This window comes from Arvicola amphibius, chromosome X (genome assembly GCF_903992535.2).
Source record: "Arvicola amphibius chromosome X, mArvAmp1.2, whole genome shotgun sequence".
Lineage (NCBI taxonomy): Eukaryota > Metazoa > Chordata > Mammalia > Rodentia > Cricetidae > Arvicola > Arvicola amphibius.
This window is the reverse complement of record NC_052065.1, coordinates 24,058,982-24,079,493: the sequence shown is the minus strand read 5'-3', so window position 1 is coordinate 24,079,493 and position 20,512 is coordinate 24,058,982. Positions and strand designations below refer to the sequence as shown.

General features: G+C 44.6%; 1 protein-coding gene across 2 annotated transcripts in view; it reads left to right on the top strand.

The window, feature by feature from the left end:
* The first annotated feature begins 1,435 nt into the window (after window positions 1-1,435).
* The window catches only part of Srpx (sushi repeat containing protein X-linked), a 75,672-nt gene continuing 56,595 nt past the window's right edge, over window positions 1,436-20,512 (top strand). For both annotated transcript variants that reach the window (XM_038316616.1, XM_038316615.1), the window contains exon 1: window positions 1,436-1,658. In XM_038316616.1, the coding sequence (XP_038172544.1) occupies window positions 1,553-1,658 (106 nt within the window). In that variant the 5' untranslated portion in view covers window positions 1,436-1,552. The remainder of the gene's footprint in view (window positions 1,659-20,512) is intronic.

The following is a 20,512-nucleotide window of genomic DNA, read 5'->3' as shown; positions in this document are numbered from 1 at the left end:
GACAACTACTTTCTGAAGAGTCTGATCTGAGAGACGTCACAGAAGGGTTCAACTTTCCCCATATCTTGCAACTGGAAGGTTACTAAAGGAAGTAGCATCAACGGCAAAACCCAAAGTAGGTAGGAAGACGTTTTCTCAAATACTGGAGAAGGCAACATGGAAGCCCAAGTTTGAGGCTTTAGTGAGAAATGGGAAAGGCCCTTTTGAATAAACAAACTAAATATCTTCTGGGTCCCGTCTACCTCACCCCCCAAAAACATAAAGGAGGGAAAGAAGGAAGAAGGAAGGAAGAAAGAGAGAGAGAGAAAGAGAGAGAGAGAGAGAGAGAGAGAGAGAGAGAGAGAGAGAGAGAGAGAGAGAGGAGAAGAGAAGAGAAGAGAAGAAAAGAAAAGAAAAAGAAAAAGAAAAATCTTCTGGGTCATTGCTCCCAAAGACCTTGGCCTAGCAAAGGGACCATCGTGGCAAGGAGAAAGATATCATATCTATCTGCAATAGATATGATTCTTGTCTAGTCACATAGCTCTTTGATCCCAATGGCAACTAGCTGGGCTTTGTCTTCCACAAAAGCCTCAAAGATACTGTATCCATCCTGGGAGCAGCCTAGAAACCCTATTCTGATGCCAGAATGTCTCTATGCCTTCCCACACGGTGGAGTCTTTGGACTAGTCCTGCAATTCTTCGAGGTAGTTTACAACACTGGAGATGAACGGGTCTGAATGCAGGAAACTCCCACCGAAATCTGTGAGGTTGTAGGTAGGCTGAGAACTTTCTGGGCCTTGTGTGCCCTGTCAGCTGATCCTTAAATCCCATTCTAAAAGGCAGCATAGAAGGCAGTCACCAGGCCTCGACCTTGATTCATTCCTTTGCAAAAGAGAAACATAAAACCCTATAGTACGGGCCTTGGCGCTGGTGGAATCACACACCTTGATTCCAAACTCAGGTCTGTCCATAACAAATTTGTGAGTGGCTGTTGGTCTTTTCCTGGTACAGTAGGCATAATAATAAACTTTGGGCATAGTCGTGAGTGTCAACCCACAAATGTGGCCATGGTATCCAGCTTCAGAGGGCAACTCGGAACTCCTGTGTTGCCTTTTATTCTATGTGACCCACAGGGACTTCAGCCTTGAGCACGCGTGGATTTGTTCTAAGGGCCCAAACACCGAGGTCATGGAGACACTAGCTTGTGTATTGGAGCTGAGGGGCATGCAAATAAAGCAAAAGATACTTTTGGATGTCATGAGTTTCTGGGGCCTCTCACTGGAGACCTCTGACTCCAAGAGGAACAGCCGGGTTTCCAGAAAGAAAGGATGGAACAAAAAGAAGGGGTGGGCAAATGGTGGGGCGTGGAGCCCTGAACCACTCTGTTCCAGGGAGGAGGAGGAGGAAGGGGGCAGGCCCCAGACGGGAGGGAGGGAAGAAGGAGGCCGAGGAGGAGTTTTCCAGCCTGGCCTTAACGCCTCTGGCTCACTACACAGACCCTTGGTCTCCTGGCCTCCTCCCGCCCTGTAAGTGCCCTGTACAGCGGGTTCAGCGAGGGAAGCGCCGACTTGCCATGGGGAGTCGGGGACTCCGGCCTGTGCTCTTGCTGCCTCCAGCGCTGCTGCTCCTCCTCCTGCTGCTGCTGCTGCTTCTTGTCCCGCCGAGCCGGGGCTTCCCAGGTAGGAGCTAGAGGTGGGGGTGTCTCCCCAGCGGGGCATCTAGGAACCTCGGAGCCATCTGCTGACACCGTGGCTCGGAACAGCGGGAGGGAGGTGTGGGGGCGCCCTTTGTTTTCTCTGAACTCAGCTTTTGCGGTCCCAGGGAGCAGGTAAAGAGGAGTGGGGCTCCCAAGTGGGTACATGAGAGGGAGTACTATCCGATCATGCAGCGCCCGGAACCGGAGCCTGAGCACCTTCTGCTCCCAGGGCTCCGAGGTTTACAGCAAACCCTCTTGAAGGCTATGACAGGAAAGTTTGGCCACAGTCTCATTTGCTTCTTTCTCACCACATCGCGTTGCTTTATTTTATTCATTTATTTTTGACTCTTAAAGTTTTGATGGCTGTCAGTCCTCTGGGTCGGGCAGCTTATTTTTGGAAAGAGCCATATCTTGGTTGCCTCTGAAGCTGCCAAGATTTCGCCAGCCTGAGGAGGAGCCTTCATGCATCCGCTTGTCCTGTGCTCCCCTCCCCCCTGCCCGAACTCTACTCCACATCTCCCCCCGCCCCCTCCCCCCCGCGCCGGGCTCCATACTCTCTGGAATTCCGAGAAAGTTTGCTTCTCTGAGGAAGAAGTGCCAACTGAGAGCGGTGACATGTGGCATGCACTTGGTTAGCACCAGGGAAAGTGGAAAAGGCTCCGGGTTGTGCTGGAGGGCGTGGTCTCCAGCTTCTAAGGAGACCCTGGTATTTACTGGGCTTTTACAGTGAAGGGAAAATTTTCTTTGGAAATACCTCTTTAAAAATCTTCAGTTAACGTCCTCACAATGAAGTCTTCGGTTAAGAGAGAGCTTCAGAGTAGCATGTCATGCACCCCTGTGACCTTGGAATGAAGTCAATCTTTGCAGCGGTTTTAGTTTTCTCTTCTTAGAAAAGTGGTGACAGAAATGATAAGGTATGCAAATACTTGCCTGTGTGTTCGACATCACTATGGGCAGTTTAAACCTGGGGCCTGAGAAGAAACCTTCGGAACCGAGATACAAGGATAAGGATTTCGCGGCCAGGGAGCTGCATAGATGTAGATAGAGGATATATTTTCAGAGTGAATGGATGAATGGCATGTGACTTAATAGACAAGAACAGTTGTGCTTTGAGCTGACATATGCAGATTGAAGTTTTGAAGGAAACGATTAGGGGCAAAATGCAAAAGGAGGCTTTATCTCCTCCATTGCTAGGGAAATACCAGTTTATGATGGTCCTCACTCCTACCTTCTCGACAACAATTGCGTGAAAAGGGAGCTTAGAGGGGAAGAAGAAACAGTCTAAATGAAAGACTCTCAACTTCTGGTCCAGCCTGTCCCAAGCAGACGCCCCTTTCTTTTTCAGATGCTTTTCCTTCTCTCTCCTGTTCCCCCCACCACCTCCTCAGTGTCTACCCTTAGACACCCACGGAATCCTAGATTGGTCAACTCAGGTACTTACTACTGCTTACGTTTTGGGGCTTGCCCTTGGCTTTCTAGGCTCAGCTGGACAGCCTGCAGGTCCCTCCTTCTTCCCTCAGGCAGTCACCAGATTCCTCTTTGCCACTCTTGCTGCTGATTCCTAATGTACCATTAGGCTTTTCTCAGCGCCGAGGAAGCATTTCTCTGGAGCCCCTCTCTCTTTTTTTTTTAAAAAGCATATTTCTAGACCGTTTCTTTTTTAATTATTTATTTTATTTTTGATATAATACAACCACACCCTTTTCGCTTCCCTTTCTTCCCGATCCAAACGCTCCTGTATACCTCAACTCCTGCGTTCTACACTAAGAATACTTACTATTCAGCTGGAGCCTTTTCTTGGCACATCTCAAAGGGGTGTCTTAGGAAGTGAGCTCTGCCGGGGCTGTTGAATCCCAACAGAGGGGATTTCAGTCCAAGTCAGAGATTGTAAAAGTCTGGGGAAGGGAAATACACTAGACTCGTACATCTGGAGACATATTGCATCAGCTGGGTTCACTATTAGCTGTGGGGTGACAGGTTTTAAAGGTTGTCTCAGAGGCACTCCCTCAGTAAGTGGACATCATGTGTCCAGGAAGAGCCAGTGAAAGAATTTAGGGTCCCATCAGCACCCTAATTATGTAACTCTCTGAGCTCTTATAGCAAGTTTGTCAAAGAAGGGGCAAATCTTTCCCTTTTCTACTCAGAGAAGCTCTCTGGAGTTCTTCCAGTCATGAATTTGGTGCAGCTTTTCCAGGCCTCTGATGTACTCTTTGCACTCTTTGCAGTCTAGCAAAGACTGTGTGTCTACAGAAACCCACAGGATCAAGTGAAGTGCTCCTAGCAAACTTGCCTGTGTTTGTGTTTGGAGCCTTTTAAAGAATGGGACTTTTCATTAATTCTGTTCTTTTTTTTAACATTTATTTATTTATTATGTATACCATGTTCTGTCTGTGTGTATGCCTGCAGGACAGAAGAGGGCACCAGACCTCATTACAGATGGTTGTGAGCCACCATGTGGATGCTGGGAATTGAACTCAGGACCTTTGGAAGAGCAGGCAATGCTCTTAACCACTGAGCCATCTCTCCAGCCCCCTAGTTCTATTCTTAAATGAATCTTGAAAGCCTCTGTATGTCTCCGAGTTTGGAAGTTCACTCTACCTCCTGCAAACAGAGCTGAAGGTGGAGAATGAATGCTGTGGCCACAGAGAAAGGTTTTGTGAATCTTCCTAGTACTGGAGAAAACTGGTAAAGTAGTATGGTTTTGTTAGTTAGGAAAACCTAAAGCCACATCAGACCATGGCAGTCAAAGCAGTCTTCAGAATGGCCACATTTGAAGATAAGTGTTAGGAGCCGAGCACCTGGCTCAGGCTCTACAATTAAGGTCTCACCAGAAACTGGGTAGAAATTTCTATTTGTGTTTAAAGCATATAATCAACTGACAAAATTACTCTGCAATATAAAAGGGAATATGCTAGAGAGAGGAGGGCATTTGCATCTGGCATTGTCTTTGTTGAGAACACTTCCCCACAGTAAATTGTTACCACTTCTCATTGCACAGATTTGTGAGTTGAACAAGGTACCAGAAACCATCATTAAGACACTGATTTCAGACCTTCCTGCCTCCTGAGTCCTTGCACCATAATCAAAGTACATCCCTTCATCCATCCTCATCTACATGATGATCATAACAATCTCACTGTTAGTCTCTCTGAAGTTAACTCATTGTCCTTTTTGACAGCCAAATGCTGGTCTTTTAAGTGGAGTGTGTGTGTGTGTGTGTGTGTGTGTGTGTGTACATGTGCATGTGTGCAGGTATGTGCATATGTGTATATGCATGTGTGTTCTTGTAGAAGCTAGGAGTCAGTGTTAGGTGTCTTCCCCTGTTTCTTTCCATTTGTTCTCTGAGGCAAGGTCTCTCGGGGGCTCACCAACTGGGCAAGACTAACTGGCCAAAGAGCTACAGGGATCTCCCTAGCTTCTCTTATACAGTGCTGGGATTGCAAGTGTATACCATCATTCCCGGCTTTTTATGTAGATACTTGGATCTGAACTCTAATCCTTATTCACATGTGGCAAGCACTTTAGTGATTGAGCTCTCTTCCCAGCCCCGAACTGGACTAATTTGTATCCCATATTCCTCTACGCAAAAACTTAGAGCAGTAGCTTCCCACATCCACTCTCATGTGGAAGATTCTCCATTATGTTCAGGGGGCTAGATGGCCCTGGCACAGTTCTCAAGTGTTCACTCTTGAGTACCTATAACCTAGTTCTTATGCGCTATGTGGTCCTATAGCAATTTAGTTTTCTTTCTTTGTAGATGCCACTGCCTGCACCCACCCAATGAGTGACCCACCCAATCATTCAACCGTTCAAAATTCTCCCCATTATCTACAACAGCCACACTTGAATGAAATTAACTGACCAGTCCTCCCTACTTCCTCCCTCCCTCCCTCCCTCCGTCCCTCTGTCCCTCCCTCCTTCCCTCCCTTCCTGCTTAGTCATGGGGATGGGACACATGGCCTTGTGCATGCTACGTACGTGCTCTGGGGCTAAGTTACACTCCAGCTCTTGTAATCATTTCTGGATCACCGAAAGGGAAACCTCCTGTCTTTATTTAAAAAGCACAGTTCCTTGTGGCTGTTTTGTGGTTTTTATCACACATTCCATGCCTTATAAGTTCTGTACTCCTCTTCTAGACTCTGAGTCCCTAAAATCTACATTTGTACTGTGTTTCACCCTTATCAGTATTTCCGAGAATGCTTAGTGGAATATCCACTGCTGGTGGATATTTATGCTTATGGAATTTAATGGACCCTGAAACTCTGATGATCTACAAGAAAGGTGCATGGGTAAATGGGATTTTGTGCCACCATGAATATACATACATAGAAACTATGGCTTGCTGGCTACAGAGGTCCATTTTAAATTCATGAGTACCCTCTGTTGAAGCAATAACTGTCTCTGTTGGGGGCTGTAAGATGAGAGACAGAGTGCAGGCATGAGTTGGAGTTTGCATTTATTTTTGTTGGCCACTTCATTCCGTATCTTTCCACAGTAGTTGAATGGTTTTCTTAGTAAACACATACATATGTGCTACATCAACTCCCCTTTCAGTAAACACAACTAAAACTTGTAATTGAAAGCAAAGGGAGTTTCAAGAGGTTTACTGTTGCCAAACTGTAACATAATTATGATTAGCATTCAGATTGAAGATTCTCTTACAAAATAGCAGAATGAACAATTGCTTCTTCAGTTCTGGTTTGGAGAGAGATCCTCGAGCCAGCCTTTCCATCTTTAACTGTAAGATTTCAGGACTGCCAGCTTTTGTGGGCCTTGGGCTTTGAGAGGGGCTGCTCCTCTCCTGGGATGTTTACATTCTGCTCTGAAACAAAGTGGGGTTCGCCTTCTCTAATGAAAACTGAGCCATACTCAGAGACTTACTTGATCAAGTGGCCATGAATGATGAAGAGGTTCTGTGCTTGGAAAAGGGGGCTGAACAAGGGATGCAGTTCCTTCTTCGCAGCAGTTTGCTGTCTTCTGGGGAACCAGGCAGTTGCCTAGAGTGGCCAACGCTGTAATGTAATGTGTGATGGGCCTGGAAGCGCTGAGGAGTCACGCAGTAACATGGTCTGAATGTTGAACGAAGGCTGATGCTTGGAAATGCTGCTGCCTAGATGGTGATGCGAAAGGCCCACGGTTGCATTACAATGACTTTGGGCTTCACTAAATTGAAACCAGAACTCTGGGCAGCTATGTCCCCCCACGGGAAAAAAATTCCTATCCCAATTCAAATCCACCATTCACTAGATGGTCTTCTTGTCTTCCTGAGCTGTGTGAGAAATGTGAACACTTAACTGGCAAAATAAATAAATAAACAGATAAGAGCACAAAAGATGAAATTACCAAAATAGGAGAACTTTTATTCAACCAATGAGTAGGTGGAGGTGGCATCTCTAGTTAATGCCAGGTATACAGTTTCAAGTTCTCATTTAAAACGCAACACTAGGCTTAGTGGAGATATAGCACATCTGATGCCCTAAGCTCGGACTCCAGCAGCCCCCGCCACAAGTAAAAATAAATGATAAATAAAGTATCAAACAAAGTAGATATAAACATAGATTGAAATTGTTCCTTGCCCTTCATTACCACAATGCCTGAGATCTGGGGGAGGATACTGAGTCAATATTGGGGATATTGATTGTCTGAAGTAGTTGTGAATAAGACCCAAATTATTTGATTTTAAATATCTTTGTGGCATTTACCTAGGACACTACGCTAAGAGATTTAGAAACTCTGGGGAGCTTAAAAGTTCTGAGAGTTTCACATAAAAGGAAAGTTTGTACCACAATATGCTAAGCCGCCAAGTGCTTCAGGTAATAATTGTTTGCACATGGATCTTAAGTGCACACGGCATACGCTGGCCTCAGGAAGCTCAGGAACACACATTCCTCAGCCAAATGATGCGTTCGCCCATAATTCTTAGCTAATCCTGGATGTTCTCTGTGCATTTTTCTCCAGGAAGAAGACTTGGATTACCCCAAATACTTGGAGCTATATATTTGTTTAAAAACATTTTTATTAATTTTTTTCATTTATGTCACATTCTGATTGCAGTTCCCCTCCCTCCCTCCCTTACTCATGTCCCATCACCCCTCTCCTCTCTGACCTCCCATCCACTCCTCGGCTGTTTCTGCTCAGAAACGGGAAGGTCTCCCACGGGTGTCAACAAAGCATGGCATATCAAGTTCAGGTGGAACTAAGCTCCTCCCTTTATATTAAGGCCAGACAAAGCAAGCCAGTATGAGGAATAGGTTCCCAAAAGCCAGCTCAAGAATTTGGGACAGACCCTGATCCCACTGCTAGGAGTCCCACAAGGAGACAAAGCTACACAACTGTCACACATATAGAGAGTTTAGATCAGCTCCATTCAAGCCCCCTAGTTGTTGGTCCAGAGTTTGTGAGCTCCTATAATTCCAGGTTAGTTCATTCTGTGGGTTCCCTTGTGATGACCTTGACTCCCCTGACTCATACAAATCCTTCCTCTCTCTCTCTCTTTAACAAGATCCCCTGAGCTTGACCCAGTGCTTGGCTGTGGATCTCCGCATTTCTTTCCATCAGTTACTGGATGAAGACTCTCTGATACAGTTAGGGGTAGTCACCAATCTGATTATAGGGAAAGGCCAGTAAAAATGTCCGGCGGAAATGAGAAGAGGACACGAGACGCAAAACAAACCCATGTAGGAGTTTATTAGGAGAGGTTGTGCTCAACTGGCCCAGGGAAATGGTGTGGAAGGAAAGAGAGAGTAAAAATGGTCCGTCCAGCTTTTAAAGGCTTCCTAGCACATGCGCACAAGGGGAAAGACGTGCCTACGTCAGACGCTGATGATGGGCGATGCTAAGTCTTGCACCAGCGTACAGGGGCCTTTGAGTCAGACGCTGATGACGCAAATGGCAGCTGACCCACACATGCGCACACAGGGGGGTACATGCGCCTGCTTTAGAGCCCGGAAGTGCAGTCTTACGGGTGGCTAAAAGAAGTAAAGCCAGTTCAGGCACGCTCTCCACGATTGCTAGGAGTCTTAGCTGGGGTCATCATTATGGATTCCTGGGTGTTCTCCTGGCAGCAGGTTTCTCCCTAACTCCTAAATGGCCCCCATCAAGACATCTTTTTCATTACTCTCCCCTCCATCCTGCCCCCAGTCCTTCCAGTCCCTCATGTTTCCATCGTCCCTGTTCCCCAGTTCCCCAGGAGATCTCTTTTATTTCCCCTTTCCCTTATGCTTCCATCTTTTGGCCGTGCTTGTTACCTAGCCTCTATGGGGCTTTGAATTATAGCCTGGTTTTCCTTTACTTTGCAGCTAGCATTCACTTATGAATGAGTACATACAGTGTTCATCTTTCTGGGTCTGGGTTACCTCACTCAGAATGACTTTTTTCTAGTACCATCCTTTTGCCTGCAAATTTCATGATGTCATTGTTCTTTTACAGTTGAGTGATTCTCCATTTTCTTTATCCATTCTTTAATTGAGGGGTATTTAGTTGAGCAGGTGTCCTTGTGGTATGATTGTATATGGCCAAAAGTGGCATAGCTGGGTCTTGAAGTAGATTGATTTCCAATTTTCTGAGGAACTGCCATATCAATTTCTGAAGTGACAGTACAAGTTTGCACTCTCACTAGAAGTGGAGGTGTGTTTCCCTTACTCCACATCCTATCCAGCATCAGTGTTTTGGCTCTTAGCTTAGCCATTCTGACAGGTGTAAGTTGGAATCTCAGAGTTGTTTTGATTTACATTTCCCTAATGGCTAAGGATGTTGAACTTGAAGTGTATCACAGACATTTGGGACTTTTCTGTTGAAAATTGTTTAGATCTGTACTCCAATTTTTATTCTTTTTTATTAAATTTAAAAACAATCTTTTCTCATTTTACATACCTATCCCAGTTCCCACTCCCTCCCTTCCTCCCACTCCCCCCATCTTCCACCCACCCCACCCTACATTCACTTCTCAGAGAGGGTAATGCTTCCCAAGGGGAGTCCACAAAGTCTGACACATCACTCCGAGGCAGTACTGAGGCCCTCCACCCTATATCTGGACTGAACAAGGTATCCTTCCAAAGAGAATGGGCTCCAAAATGCCAGTTCAAGCACTATGAAAAATCCTGATCCCACTGTCAGTGGCTTCCCCAGCCCATACAACTGTCCCCCACATTTGGTGGGCCTAGTTTGGTCCTTTGCAGGTTCACCCACTATTAGTTCAGAGTCAGAGAACTCTCTGTAGCTCAGGGCAGCTGTTTCTGTGGGTATGCCCATTAGGGTGGAAAGGTGGCTCAGCTGTTAAAAGGATAGGCTGGGTTTGTGTTGAGGTCTTTGATAAACTGGGACTTGAGTTTTGTGTAGGGTGATAGATATGGATCTATTTGCATTTTCTACATGTCAACATCCAGTTATGCCAGCACCATTTGTTGGAGATGCTTCTTTTTCCTATTGTATAATTTTGGCCTCTTTGCCAAAGATTAAGTGTTCATAAGTGTGTGGATTTTTGTCAGGGTCTTTGATTCTATTCTATTGATCTATGTGTCTGTTTTTATGCCAATACCATGATGTTTTTATTACTATAGCTCTATAGTAGAGCTTGAAATCAGGGATGGTAATACTGCCAGAAGTTCCTTTATTGTATGAGATTGTTTTAGCTATCCTGAGTTTTTTGTTTTTTCCATATGAAGTTGAGTATTGTTCTTTTGAGGTCTTTGAAGAATTGTGTTGAAATTTTGATTGGGATCTCCTTGAATTTATAGATTGCTTTGGTAAGATTGCCATTTTTAATATGTTAATTTTACCAATCCATGAGCATGGGAGATCTTTGCATCTCCTGGTATCTTCTCCAACGTCCTTCTTCAAAGACTTAAAGTTCTAGTCATACAGGTCTTTCACTTGTTTGGTTAGAATTACCCCAAGATATTTTATATTGCTTGTGGCTATTGTGAAGGGTGTTGTTTCCATTATTTCTTTCTCAGACTGATTGTCATTTTTATATAGGAGAGCTACTGTGATTTTTTTAAAGTTAATTTTGTATCCAGCCACATCACTGAAAGTGTTTGTCAGCTGTAGGAGTTTCCTGGTAGAATCTTGTAGTGACTTACGTATACTATCATATCATCTGCAAATAGCAAAAGTTTGACTTCCTCCTTTCCAATTTGTACCCCCTTGAATTTCTTTTGTTGTCTTATTGATCTAGCTAGAACTTCCAGTACCATATTGACTATATATGAAGAGAGTGGACAATGGCAGACTTTTCGCTTGGCTTTCAAATATCATTGCAATGGTTTTTCTGTCCTGTTCTTATAGTGCCCTGTAGTGTGATTAGTCACATGTACCAGCATGCGATGTTTTCTGATGTCACCATCACAATGTCACTCCAGTTGTGTTTAGTGGACATGTCTTCAATGAAGTTGAACCCTAGTGTCCTCTAATGATTGGCCTTGGTCTGTGATTTACTGTGTGGGTGGCTGAGCTGAGTGACCCTGCCTGGTCCAGCTTCCAGGAATATTCAAGCACACTAGTTGAACTGGAGCCACATGGTGAGTGAGAATCAAGCCAACAGTTTTCAGGCCCATTGTGGACTGTTGAGGAAGTGGTGGTGGTGTTCCCATCCCCCATTTTCTAAAACTCAGCTCCCACATGGCCTTATGGGAACTCTGTAGCCACACTGTCGCTGCCTCGGTATTTGCCAGACCCAGGCTCCAGTTCCTCTTAATGATAGTGATAGAATGCTGTTTCTTTTCAGATTTTGACTCAGCTGTTTAGGTAGCAGGACCATATTCTTTCAGTATTAGCTATGTGTAGATCTAATGCCCTCACCCATGTAGAGTCTTATTACTTTTTCTAGTGTCATAGCTTAGCAGGGAACCTGTCTCCAAAGGTTATGATGTCCAGGAGGGAATGCTCCTGGCCAGCTTCAGCCCACCCTCCCGGATGGGTTTCTCAGTCTCTATCTAGATTTCTGTAGCAGTTTCTTTCTTTCCTACCCAGGTTCCCCGAATAGGCTGCCCAGTTCACCTGCTGTGGTGGCTTAGGCAGTGCGGCTGCCTCAGACAGGACCTCAAGCAGTGTGGATGCCTCCAACATGGGCTCTTTTGCATTTGAGGGAGGCGCCTCTCAGGCCTGGCCGGTTGCTATGTCTGGAGTCTCCTGGGTGGCTGGGAGTAGAGCTGAGTCAGTGTGCAGTGAGGTGGCTTGCCTTTGCTCTTGGAGGCTGGCATCTGAATTTGCATTTGGTGTAACCACTATATATTAAGCTCTTTTCTGGGCTCAAGAACTAGGCAAGCTAGACTAGATTATGCGGCAGCACGTCCTGAGACCCCATGGCCAGTAACTCAGCATCATTTTTTTGAGACAGGGTTTCTTTGTAGATTTGGAGCCTGTCCTGGAACCAGCTCTTATAGACCAGGCTGGCCTCGAACTCACAGAGGTCCACCTGCCTCTGCCTCCTGAGTGCTGGGATTAAAGGCGTGCGCCGCCACCACCACCCGGCAGCATCATTATTTCTATGAATCCTTGGGTGAACTCTCACTCATCCATCTTAGGTTGGACTACTTGGGTATTTCTCAGTATTTTTGAGACGCTCCTGCCCCAAGGCCAGCTCTTGATCTCTTTTGAGGCTCTCATACACTTTGTCTCTACACCACTTGTCTTGAGTTGCACACCTGATTTGTGGTGACATTTTAATAGATTTCCTGAGACATAATTCGCCTACTATACCACTTACCCATTTAAACTGTGCTTCAGCGGTCGTAGCATATTTATAGAGTTCTGTGTCCATCACCTTCATTAATTTTAGGCCATTTTTATTATCCTCCCCAAGAAACCTTATGCCCTTTGATTGTCACTGCCTGAACCCTTATCACTCTGACTGCTAAGCAACCCCTATCCTACTTGCTTCTATAGATTTGCCTATTCTTGACATTCTCTATAAAGTGAAGTTACACGGAACTTGTCTTTTTGTGAGTTACGACTCTCATTTAGCACATGCTTTCAAGGTCCATCCTTATCATCACCTGATTCTGTCCTATAATTATTCCATTCTATGAATATACTCCATTATATTTACCTGTTCATCAGTTAATGCACAAGTCGGTTGCTTCCACCTTAAGTCTCTCTTTTTTTTTTTTTTTTTTTTTTTTTTTTTTGGTTTTTCGAGACAGGGTTTCTCTGTGGCTTTGGAGCCTGTCCTGGAACTAGCTCTTGTAGACCAGGCTGGCCTCGAACTCACAGAGATCTGCCTGCCTCTGCCTCCCGAGTGCTGGGATTAAAGGCATGCGCCACCACCGCCCGGCCCCACCTTAAGTCTCGTCGGAATAATACTGCAGTGAAAATTTGTGTACGGATCTTTGTGGGGACATACACTGTCATTTCTTTTGGCTAGATGCCTAGGAATGGAACTTCTGAGACATATGCTCACTCTAGGCTGACACATCAAGAATGACTACCTCCTATTACCTTCCCACTAGTAATGTATGGTCTAACATCCGTACAACTCAAGCATCAATAACCCTACACTGATTGTCTTTTCTAGTCAGTGGCATCATGTGATCGCTGCTCATTCAGAGTAGTCCCCTCACATATTGAGCGAGAAAACTGTGTCTTTTCTGCAAACACTGAAAGGATATTGGCCAGAGAAAGCCAATGGTGTCTGCTCTTTCATTGCTGGCTGGAGGAGTACTGCTAGCCCACAATGCACCTCTCAATGAATTAGAAAAGGATACCCAGTTACACGGGCATAGACTTCTATCCGAAGACAGACTTCGGGCTAATTTAGAAACAAGGGCAGACCCAGAACTCGAGACTGGGAAAAGAAAGGCTGGCTAGTGTGGTGAGCATAGTTGCTCTTTTAGTGGATATTATGGTGTGGGAAACTCCCTGGACAGACATGTAAGCTATGTTGGATGATAGTGGCTTAGCCCCAAATGAGACAAAGCTTTGGATCTGGTACTCTTTTTAAAGCCTTGAGCATTTAAAAGGAAAATAAAACAAAAAGCTGTGCTTGCATTTCAGTGTGATCCTTGCGCCCTTGGGTCATCTGGGAACAAGTCAAAAATTCAGCTGTGTAGGCCTCGCCCAACTCTTGCTGAATCAGCATCTGCATTTAACAAGCTCCTGCTGGGGATCTGTAGACAAGGAAATTTGAGCACCAGTGTGATGACTGAGCACAGACCTTTGCCAAAACAGATTGGCTTGCCGATTTAGAATCGCCACACAATGGCTCACTTCCTCTCCTCCCCCTTTTGTGGTTGGTTTTGACTTCATCGCTGAGTCTTTGGGACTTGCATTTGTAAGCCCTTCACAGTCCCGAGACAAAGATGTACACCTTTAGCTTTCTATTGCCCTTCTCTAACTCAAATGTAAACACAAAACTTTAGCCTGTGATTCTTGGTTACTTTATGGTATTTTCTCTCTCTCTTTCTCTCTCTCTCTCTCTCTCTCTCTCTCTCTCTCTCTCTCTCTCTCTCTCTCTTCTCCTCCTCCCTTCCTCCTTCCCTCCCCCCTCTCTCTTTGAGACCCTCAAGTATTTCTTTTAAGTCTGCTGAAAAGTCCAGCCCTTGCCTGGCCTAACCCAGAACAACAGCAAAGCATATCTTTAGATTGACTGCTACCAGGGGCCTTGCATAGCTTTCCTTTGTAGCCAATAACGTTAACTAGTCTGAAAAAAAAAAAACACACACACTAAGTTGGGTCTAATGGCACACTTTGTACCCTCAGCTACATGGGAAGCTAAAGCAGGGTATTACTAAATTTCAGACCTCCTAGGGCTGCAGAGTGAGCCCAAGGTCAATCTGGGTAACTTGGTGATACCCTGGCTTAAAACGCAAAAAGGAAATGGGAGATATGGCTCAGGGGAAAAGTGTTTTCCTATCACATGAACGGTCCTAAGTTTAATCCTCTGTTTTGAAAATGGCAAAGAGGAAGAGGAAGAGGGGGAGAGGAGAGGAAAAGAAGAGGGAGAGGAAAAAAATGTACATCAATCAGGGCTGCAGTTCCTCCTCCTATCGACTTGATTCTAATTATTCTGAGAATAATTCGAACTAACTGGCCCTTAAAGGCTGAGGTTGAAATTCCCTCCATTATAATAGAACAATGTCAATGAGGTTAGAGGAGGTGGCAGCTTGGAGGACGGGTGAAAGGAAGACCAATGGGGTGGTGGGCAGAACATATTAGTTGCCTCACTTTCGGTCCTGAAAAGTCCACAGATTGGAAGGGCTAGAATGACTGAGTTGTTTAATGGCACCTAAGAGGGTTATTTGTGGGTTATGTGTTGGGGTGGACATTTGGTTATGAGCCCAACAATGGTCTATAGGCAGACTCAGTTGGGGAGTCTGGTAAATTTTCATTTCAAAGATCTGGAGTAGGGCATAGTTAATTTGGATAGAGTCTTCAAACTGGTCCAGGCATGCCACATTTGGCCCCCTCCTGCGTTCATATTATCAGTCGAGCAAAAGTTTTAAGTGGTAAAAATATCCAAAAAGAAATTAATGATTATTTTTTCTATCATTGGAACACAGCTGTATTAATTCACTTGAGTATAGTATGTGTTCACTTGGTGACATAAAGAGAATCCTGACTCATTTGGACAGAGATCATGTCTTATGACAATAAAAGCAATCTGCCTACAAGGCTTGCCAATGCCTAATGTAAGGTCTGGCTTCTCAAAGTGTAACTGGAGAAATAGGTTTTTCTGGTAGCTTTGGAGAAACGTGTTTGGACTTGCTTCTTCCCGACCAGTAGACTCAGCTCAGGCTCATCTTGGAGGTCTAGACCAGCATGTCATAGGTAACACTGTACTCAATCTATATGGCACATAACACATAACTGTAGATAGACTTTTCTAGGGTTGGGACGGTAACATCCACATATCTCAAACTCTCTAGAAACTAAGGTCTCTTTGTATTCTTTCTAGACTTTGGCTAAGTCACAGTGTGCTAATCCCAACCGGATATGGCCTGGCCTTTGTTACCTGTTGACAGATTGCCTTGATGTTGCCAGGGTTTGGCGGCTTCCGACTCTGGTTTCTCTAGATCCATTGCCCTGCCAGGATCTTACTGTGTTATATGGCTCAACGCCCTCTAATATCTTCTACATACTTCTTTGAAGTGTTTTCCAGAGGTGCATAGGTATCTCCTGTTTGTGTATGTTGCATTTTCATTAAGTTGAGACATGCTGAGTACTAAGGTCTGAATGTAGTTTGTCCCCTCCAGAACTCAGGATGAAATTTGGTTGCCATCGTTGTTAGGATGTGAGACTTTGAAGAGATTATTAGAACACCAGGAAGGACTAATGCTTTTCCCACGAGTGGGTCCTTACTTTCATAGGACTGGATCAGGCATAATGATTTGCTATAAAGCAAGGCTACCTCTCATTTGTCATATACACAGACATACTTGCCCTTCGCATTTTCACTCAGGGTTCTAATACAAGGCTATCCTCATATGTAACTTCCTACCTTGAACTTCCCAGCCCCCAGAATTGCCAACCAAAATAAGTCCATTTTCAATCCCTGGTCTCTGGTGTTTGGCTGTAGTGACACAAAGTGGCCCCAAACACAAGGCTGAGTATGTCTCTATAATATAGGATTGCTCACAATCATCAATATGTTAAAATAGCTTGTTCCCCTCTGATAGAGGGCTGGAAAGAATAATCTTAAGGCATGACCCCAAGACCACTTCCAGTAGCAGCACCACCCAAGAATACGTGAGAATAGAAATATAAAGGATATGTGAGAATATAAATTCTCAGGCCCCACCCTCGGACTTTTGAATCAGAAACGGGGTCCTAGGAAAGTTAGGGTCCAGCAATCTGTTTTAACAGACACTCCAAGTACTTCTCAGGCAGTCATGTATGAGAAATTTTCATGTGGGCAATTTCAGTTGTTCAGAACATCTAACTCGATTCGTGTTTCACATGTTGTTTTTATTTTTTTTTTATTTTTTCACATGTTGTTTTTAATGAGAACTGTTTATTCATTTTTAAGTTTTAGGACAGGACCTTGGGAAAGACCACCCTGGCCTTACCGAGTAGAAATGAACACAGCAGGCATCAGGAGTAACTCCTGAGTGGAATCATCTCTCTGAGAGTCTCCTAATGAAGCAGTTTGTGTGCACACGTGGTTGGAAACAAGTTCCCAGGTGAAAAGGCAGCAGAAGCTGGCTGATATAAAACACATTTTCTTTCTTTGTTTGTTGGCTACTGTTTTCGAGACAGAGTTTCTTTATGTAACCCTGGCTGTCCTTGAACTTGCTCTGTAGACCAGGCTGGCCTTGAACTCACAGAGATCCGCCTGCCTCTGCCTCCCTAGTGCTGGGATTAAAGACGTGCACCAGCACCACCTGGCCCAAACACATGTTCTTTACAGTGTGTTTCTACACACTGAGATGTGAGGAAGGCCAAGGAACAGCCCTGGGGCTAGGCCTTCTCCTGTGCGTAGTTCATCCTTTCAGGGTACTGACCTGTGGGCGAGTGTGCTAGTCTGTAGGCAGTGACTGTCAGGCTAGATGGTTGCTTTGCTTTGGAGCTCACCTCATTCTAGAACGTCTCATGTGGGGTGTCTATGAGAGCCGGAGGTGTTACAGCCTTAGACCCTTGTCTAAATGTTCTTTCTTCTTTGCTCGCAGTAGGCTTTTATCTACCTCACTGCTGCTTAGTCTGAAAGTTCCAGTGGCACTGAGTTATTTGGGTGTCTGGAGAAGTGTAAAGTGTAAGGAACCCCGAAGTTATTGTACTTCCTCTGAGGGCTGAGTGCAGAGGGCAACTGAGAGGAGTTCGGGATGAGGACCTTGAATTTCATTTCCATCCTTCTTTTGGGAGAGAAAATAAAACTCTTGTGCTGTATCTTACTTTTGTTTGTCCTGCAGTCTGAAAAATTATGCTCACCTTTCAAACAGGCCATTTGCTGCTGTAGGTAAGGTGGAACTCCAATGGACACATTTAAATGATGTTTTGAAATGTGATAAAGAGAAATTGGAGGTGCAGCTCTGTAGAAGGAATGGAGGGCTGTGTCCCGCCACCTGGCTAGCTTTACCCAAAATAATTACACGGAAACTGTATTCTTTTAAAACACTGCCTGGCCCATGGTTTCAGCCTCTTATTGGCTAATTCTCACATCTTCCTTTAACCCATATTTAGTAATCTGTGTAGCACCACGAGGTGTGGCTTACCAGGAGAGATCTTAACCTGCGTCCATCTCAGAGAGGAGAAGCATGGAGACTCACTATGGCGACCGCCTGAAGTCATCTCCCCACTGCCTGCTACCCCTTTTCCCACAATTCTGTTCTGTCTACTCCGCCTACCTAATTTTCTGTCCTATTAAAGGGCCAAGGCAGTTTTCTTTATTAATTAACCAATGAAAGTAACATAGATAACTCTCCTCCATCACAGCTCAGTGGTAGCGCACTTCCTTATCAGTTGCAAGGCCCCGAGTTTGAGCTGCAGCATGAAAGAACAAGAAAAGGAAATCATATTTATTGTGTAAACACTCAGAGACCTGCAAACCTGGCAGTAACATCACCTCTCATTTTCCTCTGGACTCCAATTTTTTCCCCTCAAATCCCCACTCTGAGCAGTTCAGTATGAACTCCTAGACATTTTTCTCTCTGTGTGATTTTTTTTGTAAAGAAGCAAGAGGTTGCGAAAAATAATGTATTACCTACCACATAAAGCAACAATGATGCTAAATACATGCAGTCATCTCATTTGCCAGGAAACAGAGGCCAGTGAGATAGATGGCCTTAGATGTGAGTGTGGTCCAAGAGGCAACTCCTCTCCAGTTCTCTCCTGTGCTCACTAACTGTCAGATACCATGACTCTTTAACCGGGGCTTTGGTCAGCCCATGGCCTTCTTCAAAGCCTGGCTGCAGCCTCCCTTCCTTTATTCAATTTTCATTGTGTCCCTGGCAATTGTGTGGACAGTTAAACCTTTGGAGGACCATATGGCACACCACAAATTGCTTCTGTTCCATCATCTGGTTTTACTTTAAAGGGCAGCCTCCTTCCTTCTGTGTTGAGTGGGAACAGTTAGGTTTCAGAGCTTTGGAAACGGTCCTTAGTGGAAACAGGAGCTGGCATTAGTTAAGGGCCCCTGCTTTGTGCTGACATCCTCACTTTTAGGTACCTGTGATTTTCCTGCTCCTCCTTCGTTTCTAAGGACTAAACAATGGTCAGAGACACACTTGGTCCTTCAAACTATTAAGCAATAGGAGGCTATACTGGAAAAAAGTGTTCTTTCCCTTTGGACTAGAGTAATGCCTTCCTTTATAAAGTTATCCTTTCGGCTTTCTTTTCTTCTTTTTTTTTTTTTAGATCTAAAATATGGCTACAGTTAAAATTTCACAACCCACATGCTGTCTTCATTGTCTGTGCTAATTGAAAACAGAGTGCTTGGAGACTAAGGGGGGGCATCTACTCCGCCTAGAGTTTTCCTCTGGGGCTCTTCTGCAGAAGTGTTTGAATAGAGGGTGGAACGTTGCCCTAGGTGAAGCAGCTATAGAGTTCATGCTTCAAAAGGATTACTTTCTCATCCTCCGCCCACTATACTGCCATTTTTTCCTTGATGAAATCAGGTTACAATGAACATGTAGGAGCATTCTTGATGGAGAAAAATTTAACAGAAGGCAGTGATTGGGTACAAGAGTGTGGGTGAAATTCCTCAGCAAAATGGAACTCCGGTCGCCCACAGTGGGAACCCTCTTTAGTTGCGCAGAAAGCACTGTCATTGTCCTACCCTTCCTACTTTGCTTCTGTTTGTCTGCCCATCATTACGCTTCCTGGGTTGCCTCCCCAAATAAACAACTTGTGCCCTCTCTTAAGGTCTGCTTTGGGAGAAGACAAACAAATTGGCTATGTTGCAATTCAACCCAGAGATTTGATTTCCCTCCTGAAGTTATTTCTTCTGATAAGCTGCTACCTGCTAAATAGAGATGTGTAATTGGGGGTTTCTGTGATAGAAGCTTGAGGCTTGCTTCTCTTATTATTATGCAAGAAACTGCCTAAAATTTGGTGGGTTTAAGTCAGTGACAACCATTTACTTGCTTCTGATATTATAGTTTGGTCAGTGCTCAGTGTGGAAGGCTCATTTTTTTATGGGTATGCTGGATCCAAGAGTCACATGTTTGGTACTTCATCTGCCATGGCCAACCTCCCTAACCCCCACCTCTCTCAGTCTTTCATTGATCAGACCAATCTCTCTTCTTTTCCTTACTGTCCCGGAGGATAAACAGACATATTGGTACTAGTTAGCTTCTCAATAGAGTAAAAGCAAAGCCTATCAGGTTTCTGCTATAAAGCATAGGTCTGGACTTGACACAGTATCAGTTTTGTTGAACTTTATTAGTTAAAGGAAAGGATGAGACAGGTCAAGTCTTAGGCTGGGGGTAATAGTAGATGGAAGTGGCAGTGCAAGGGGGAGAAACTGATGGTAGTCAACTTTGAAGGAACTGCACTCCAGGATGCAAATCAGAGAGAGGAGTTTAACTCTTTGGGTTGTTTTCTAGGTATATTCTGATTCAGAAATGGGCCCCAAATTAATCATGCAGCTGTTGTGGCTTGGATATGAAAAGTCCCTCATAGGTCATGAGTTGAACCTTGATTCCCAGTGCTACGTTCAGAGGTAGGGCTTTTGGGAAGTGACTGAATCATGAAGCCTCTGACATAGTCAGTGGATTAAATCAGTGAAAGTTCATAATGAGATGGCATTATTGGGAGATGATGGAAATGAGATGGGATCTTGTTTAAGTAAGTGGATCACTGAAAGCATACTTTTGAATGATATATCTCATTTCTATATCTTTTCTCTCTGGCTCACTCTGACTCCTGACCACCATGAAGTGAGCAGCTCAACTCTACTCATGCTCT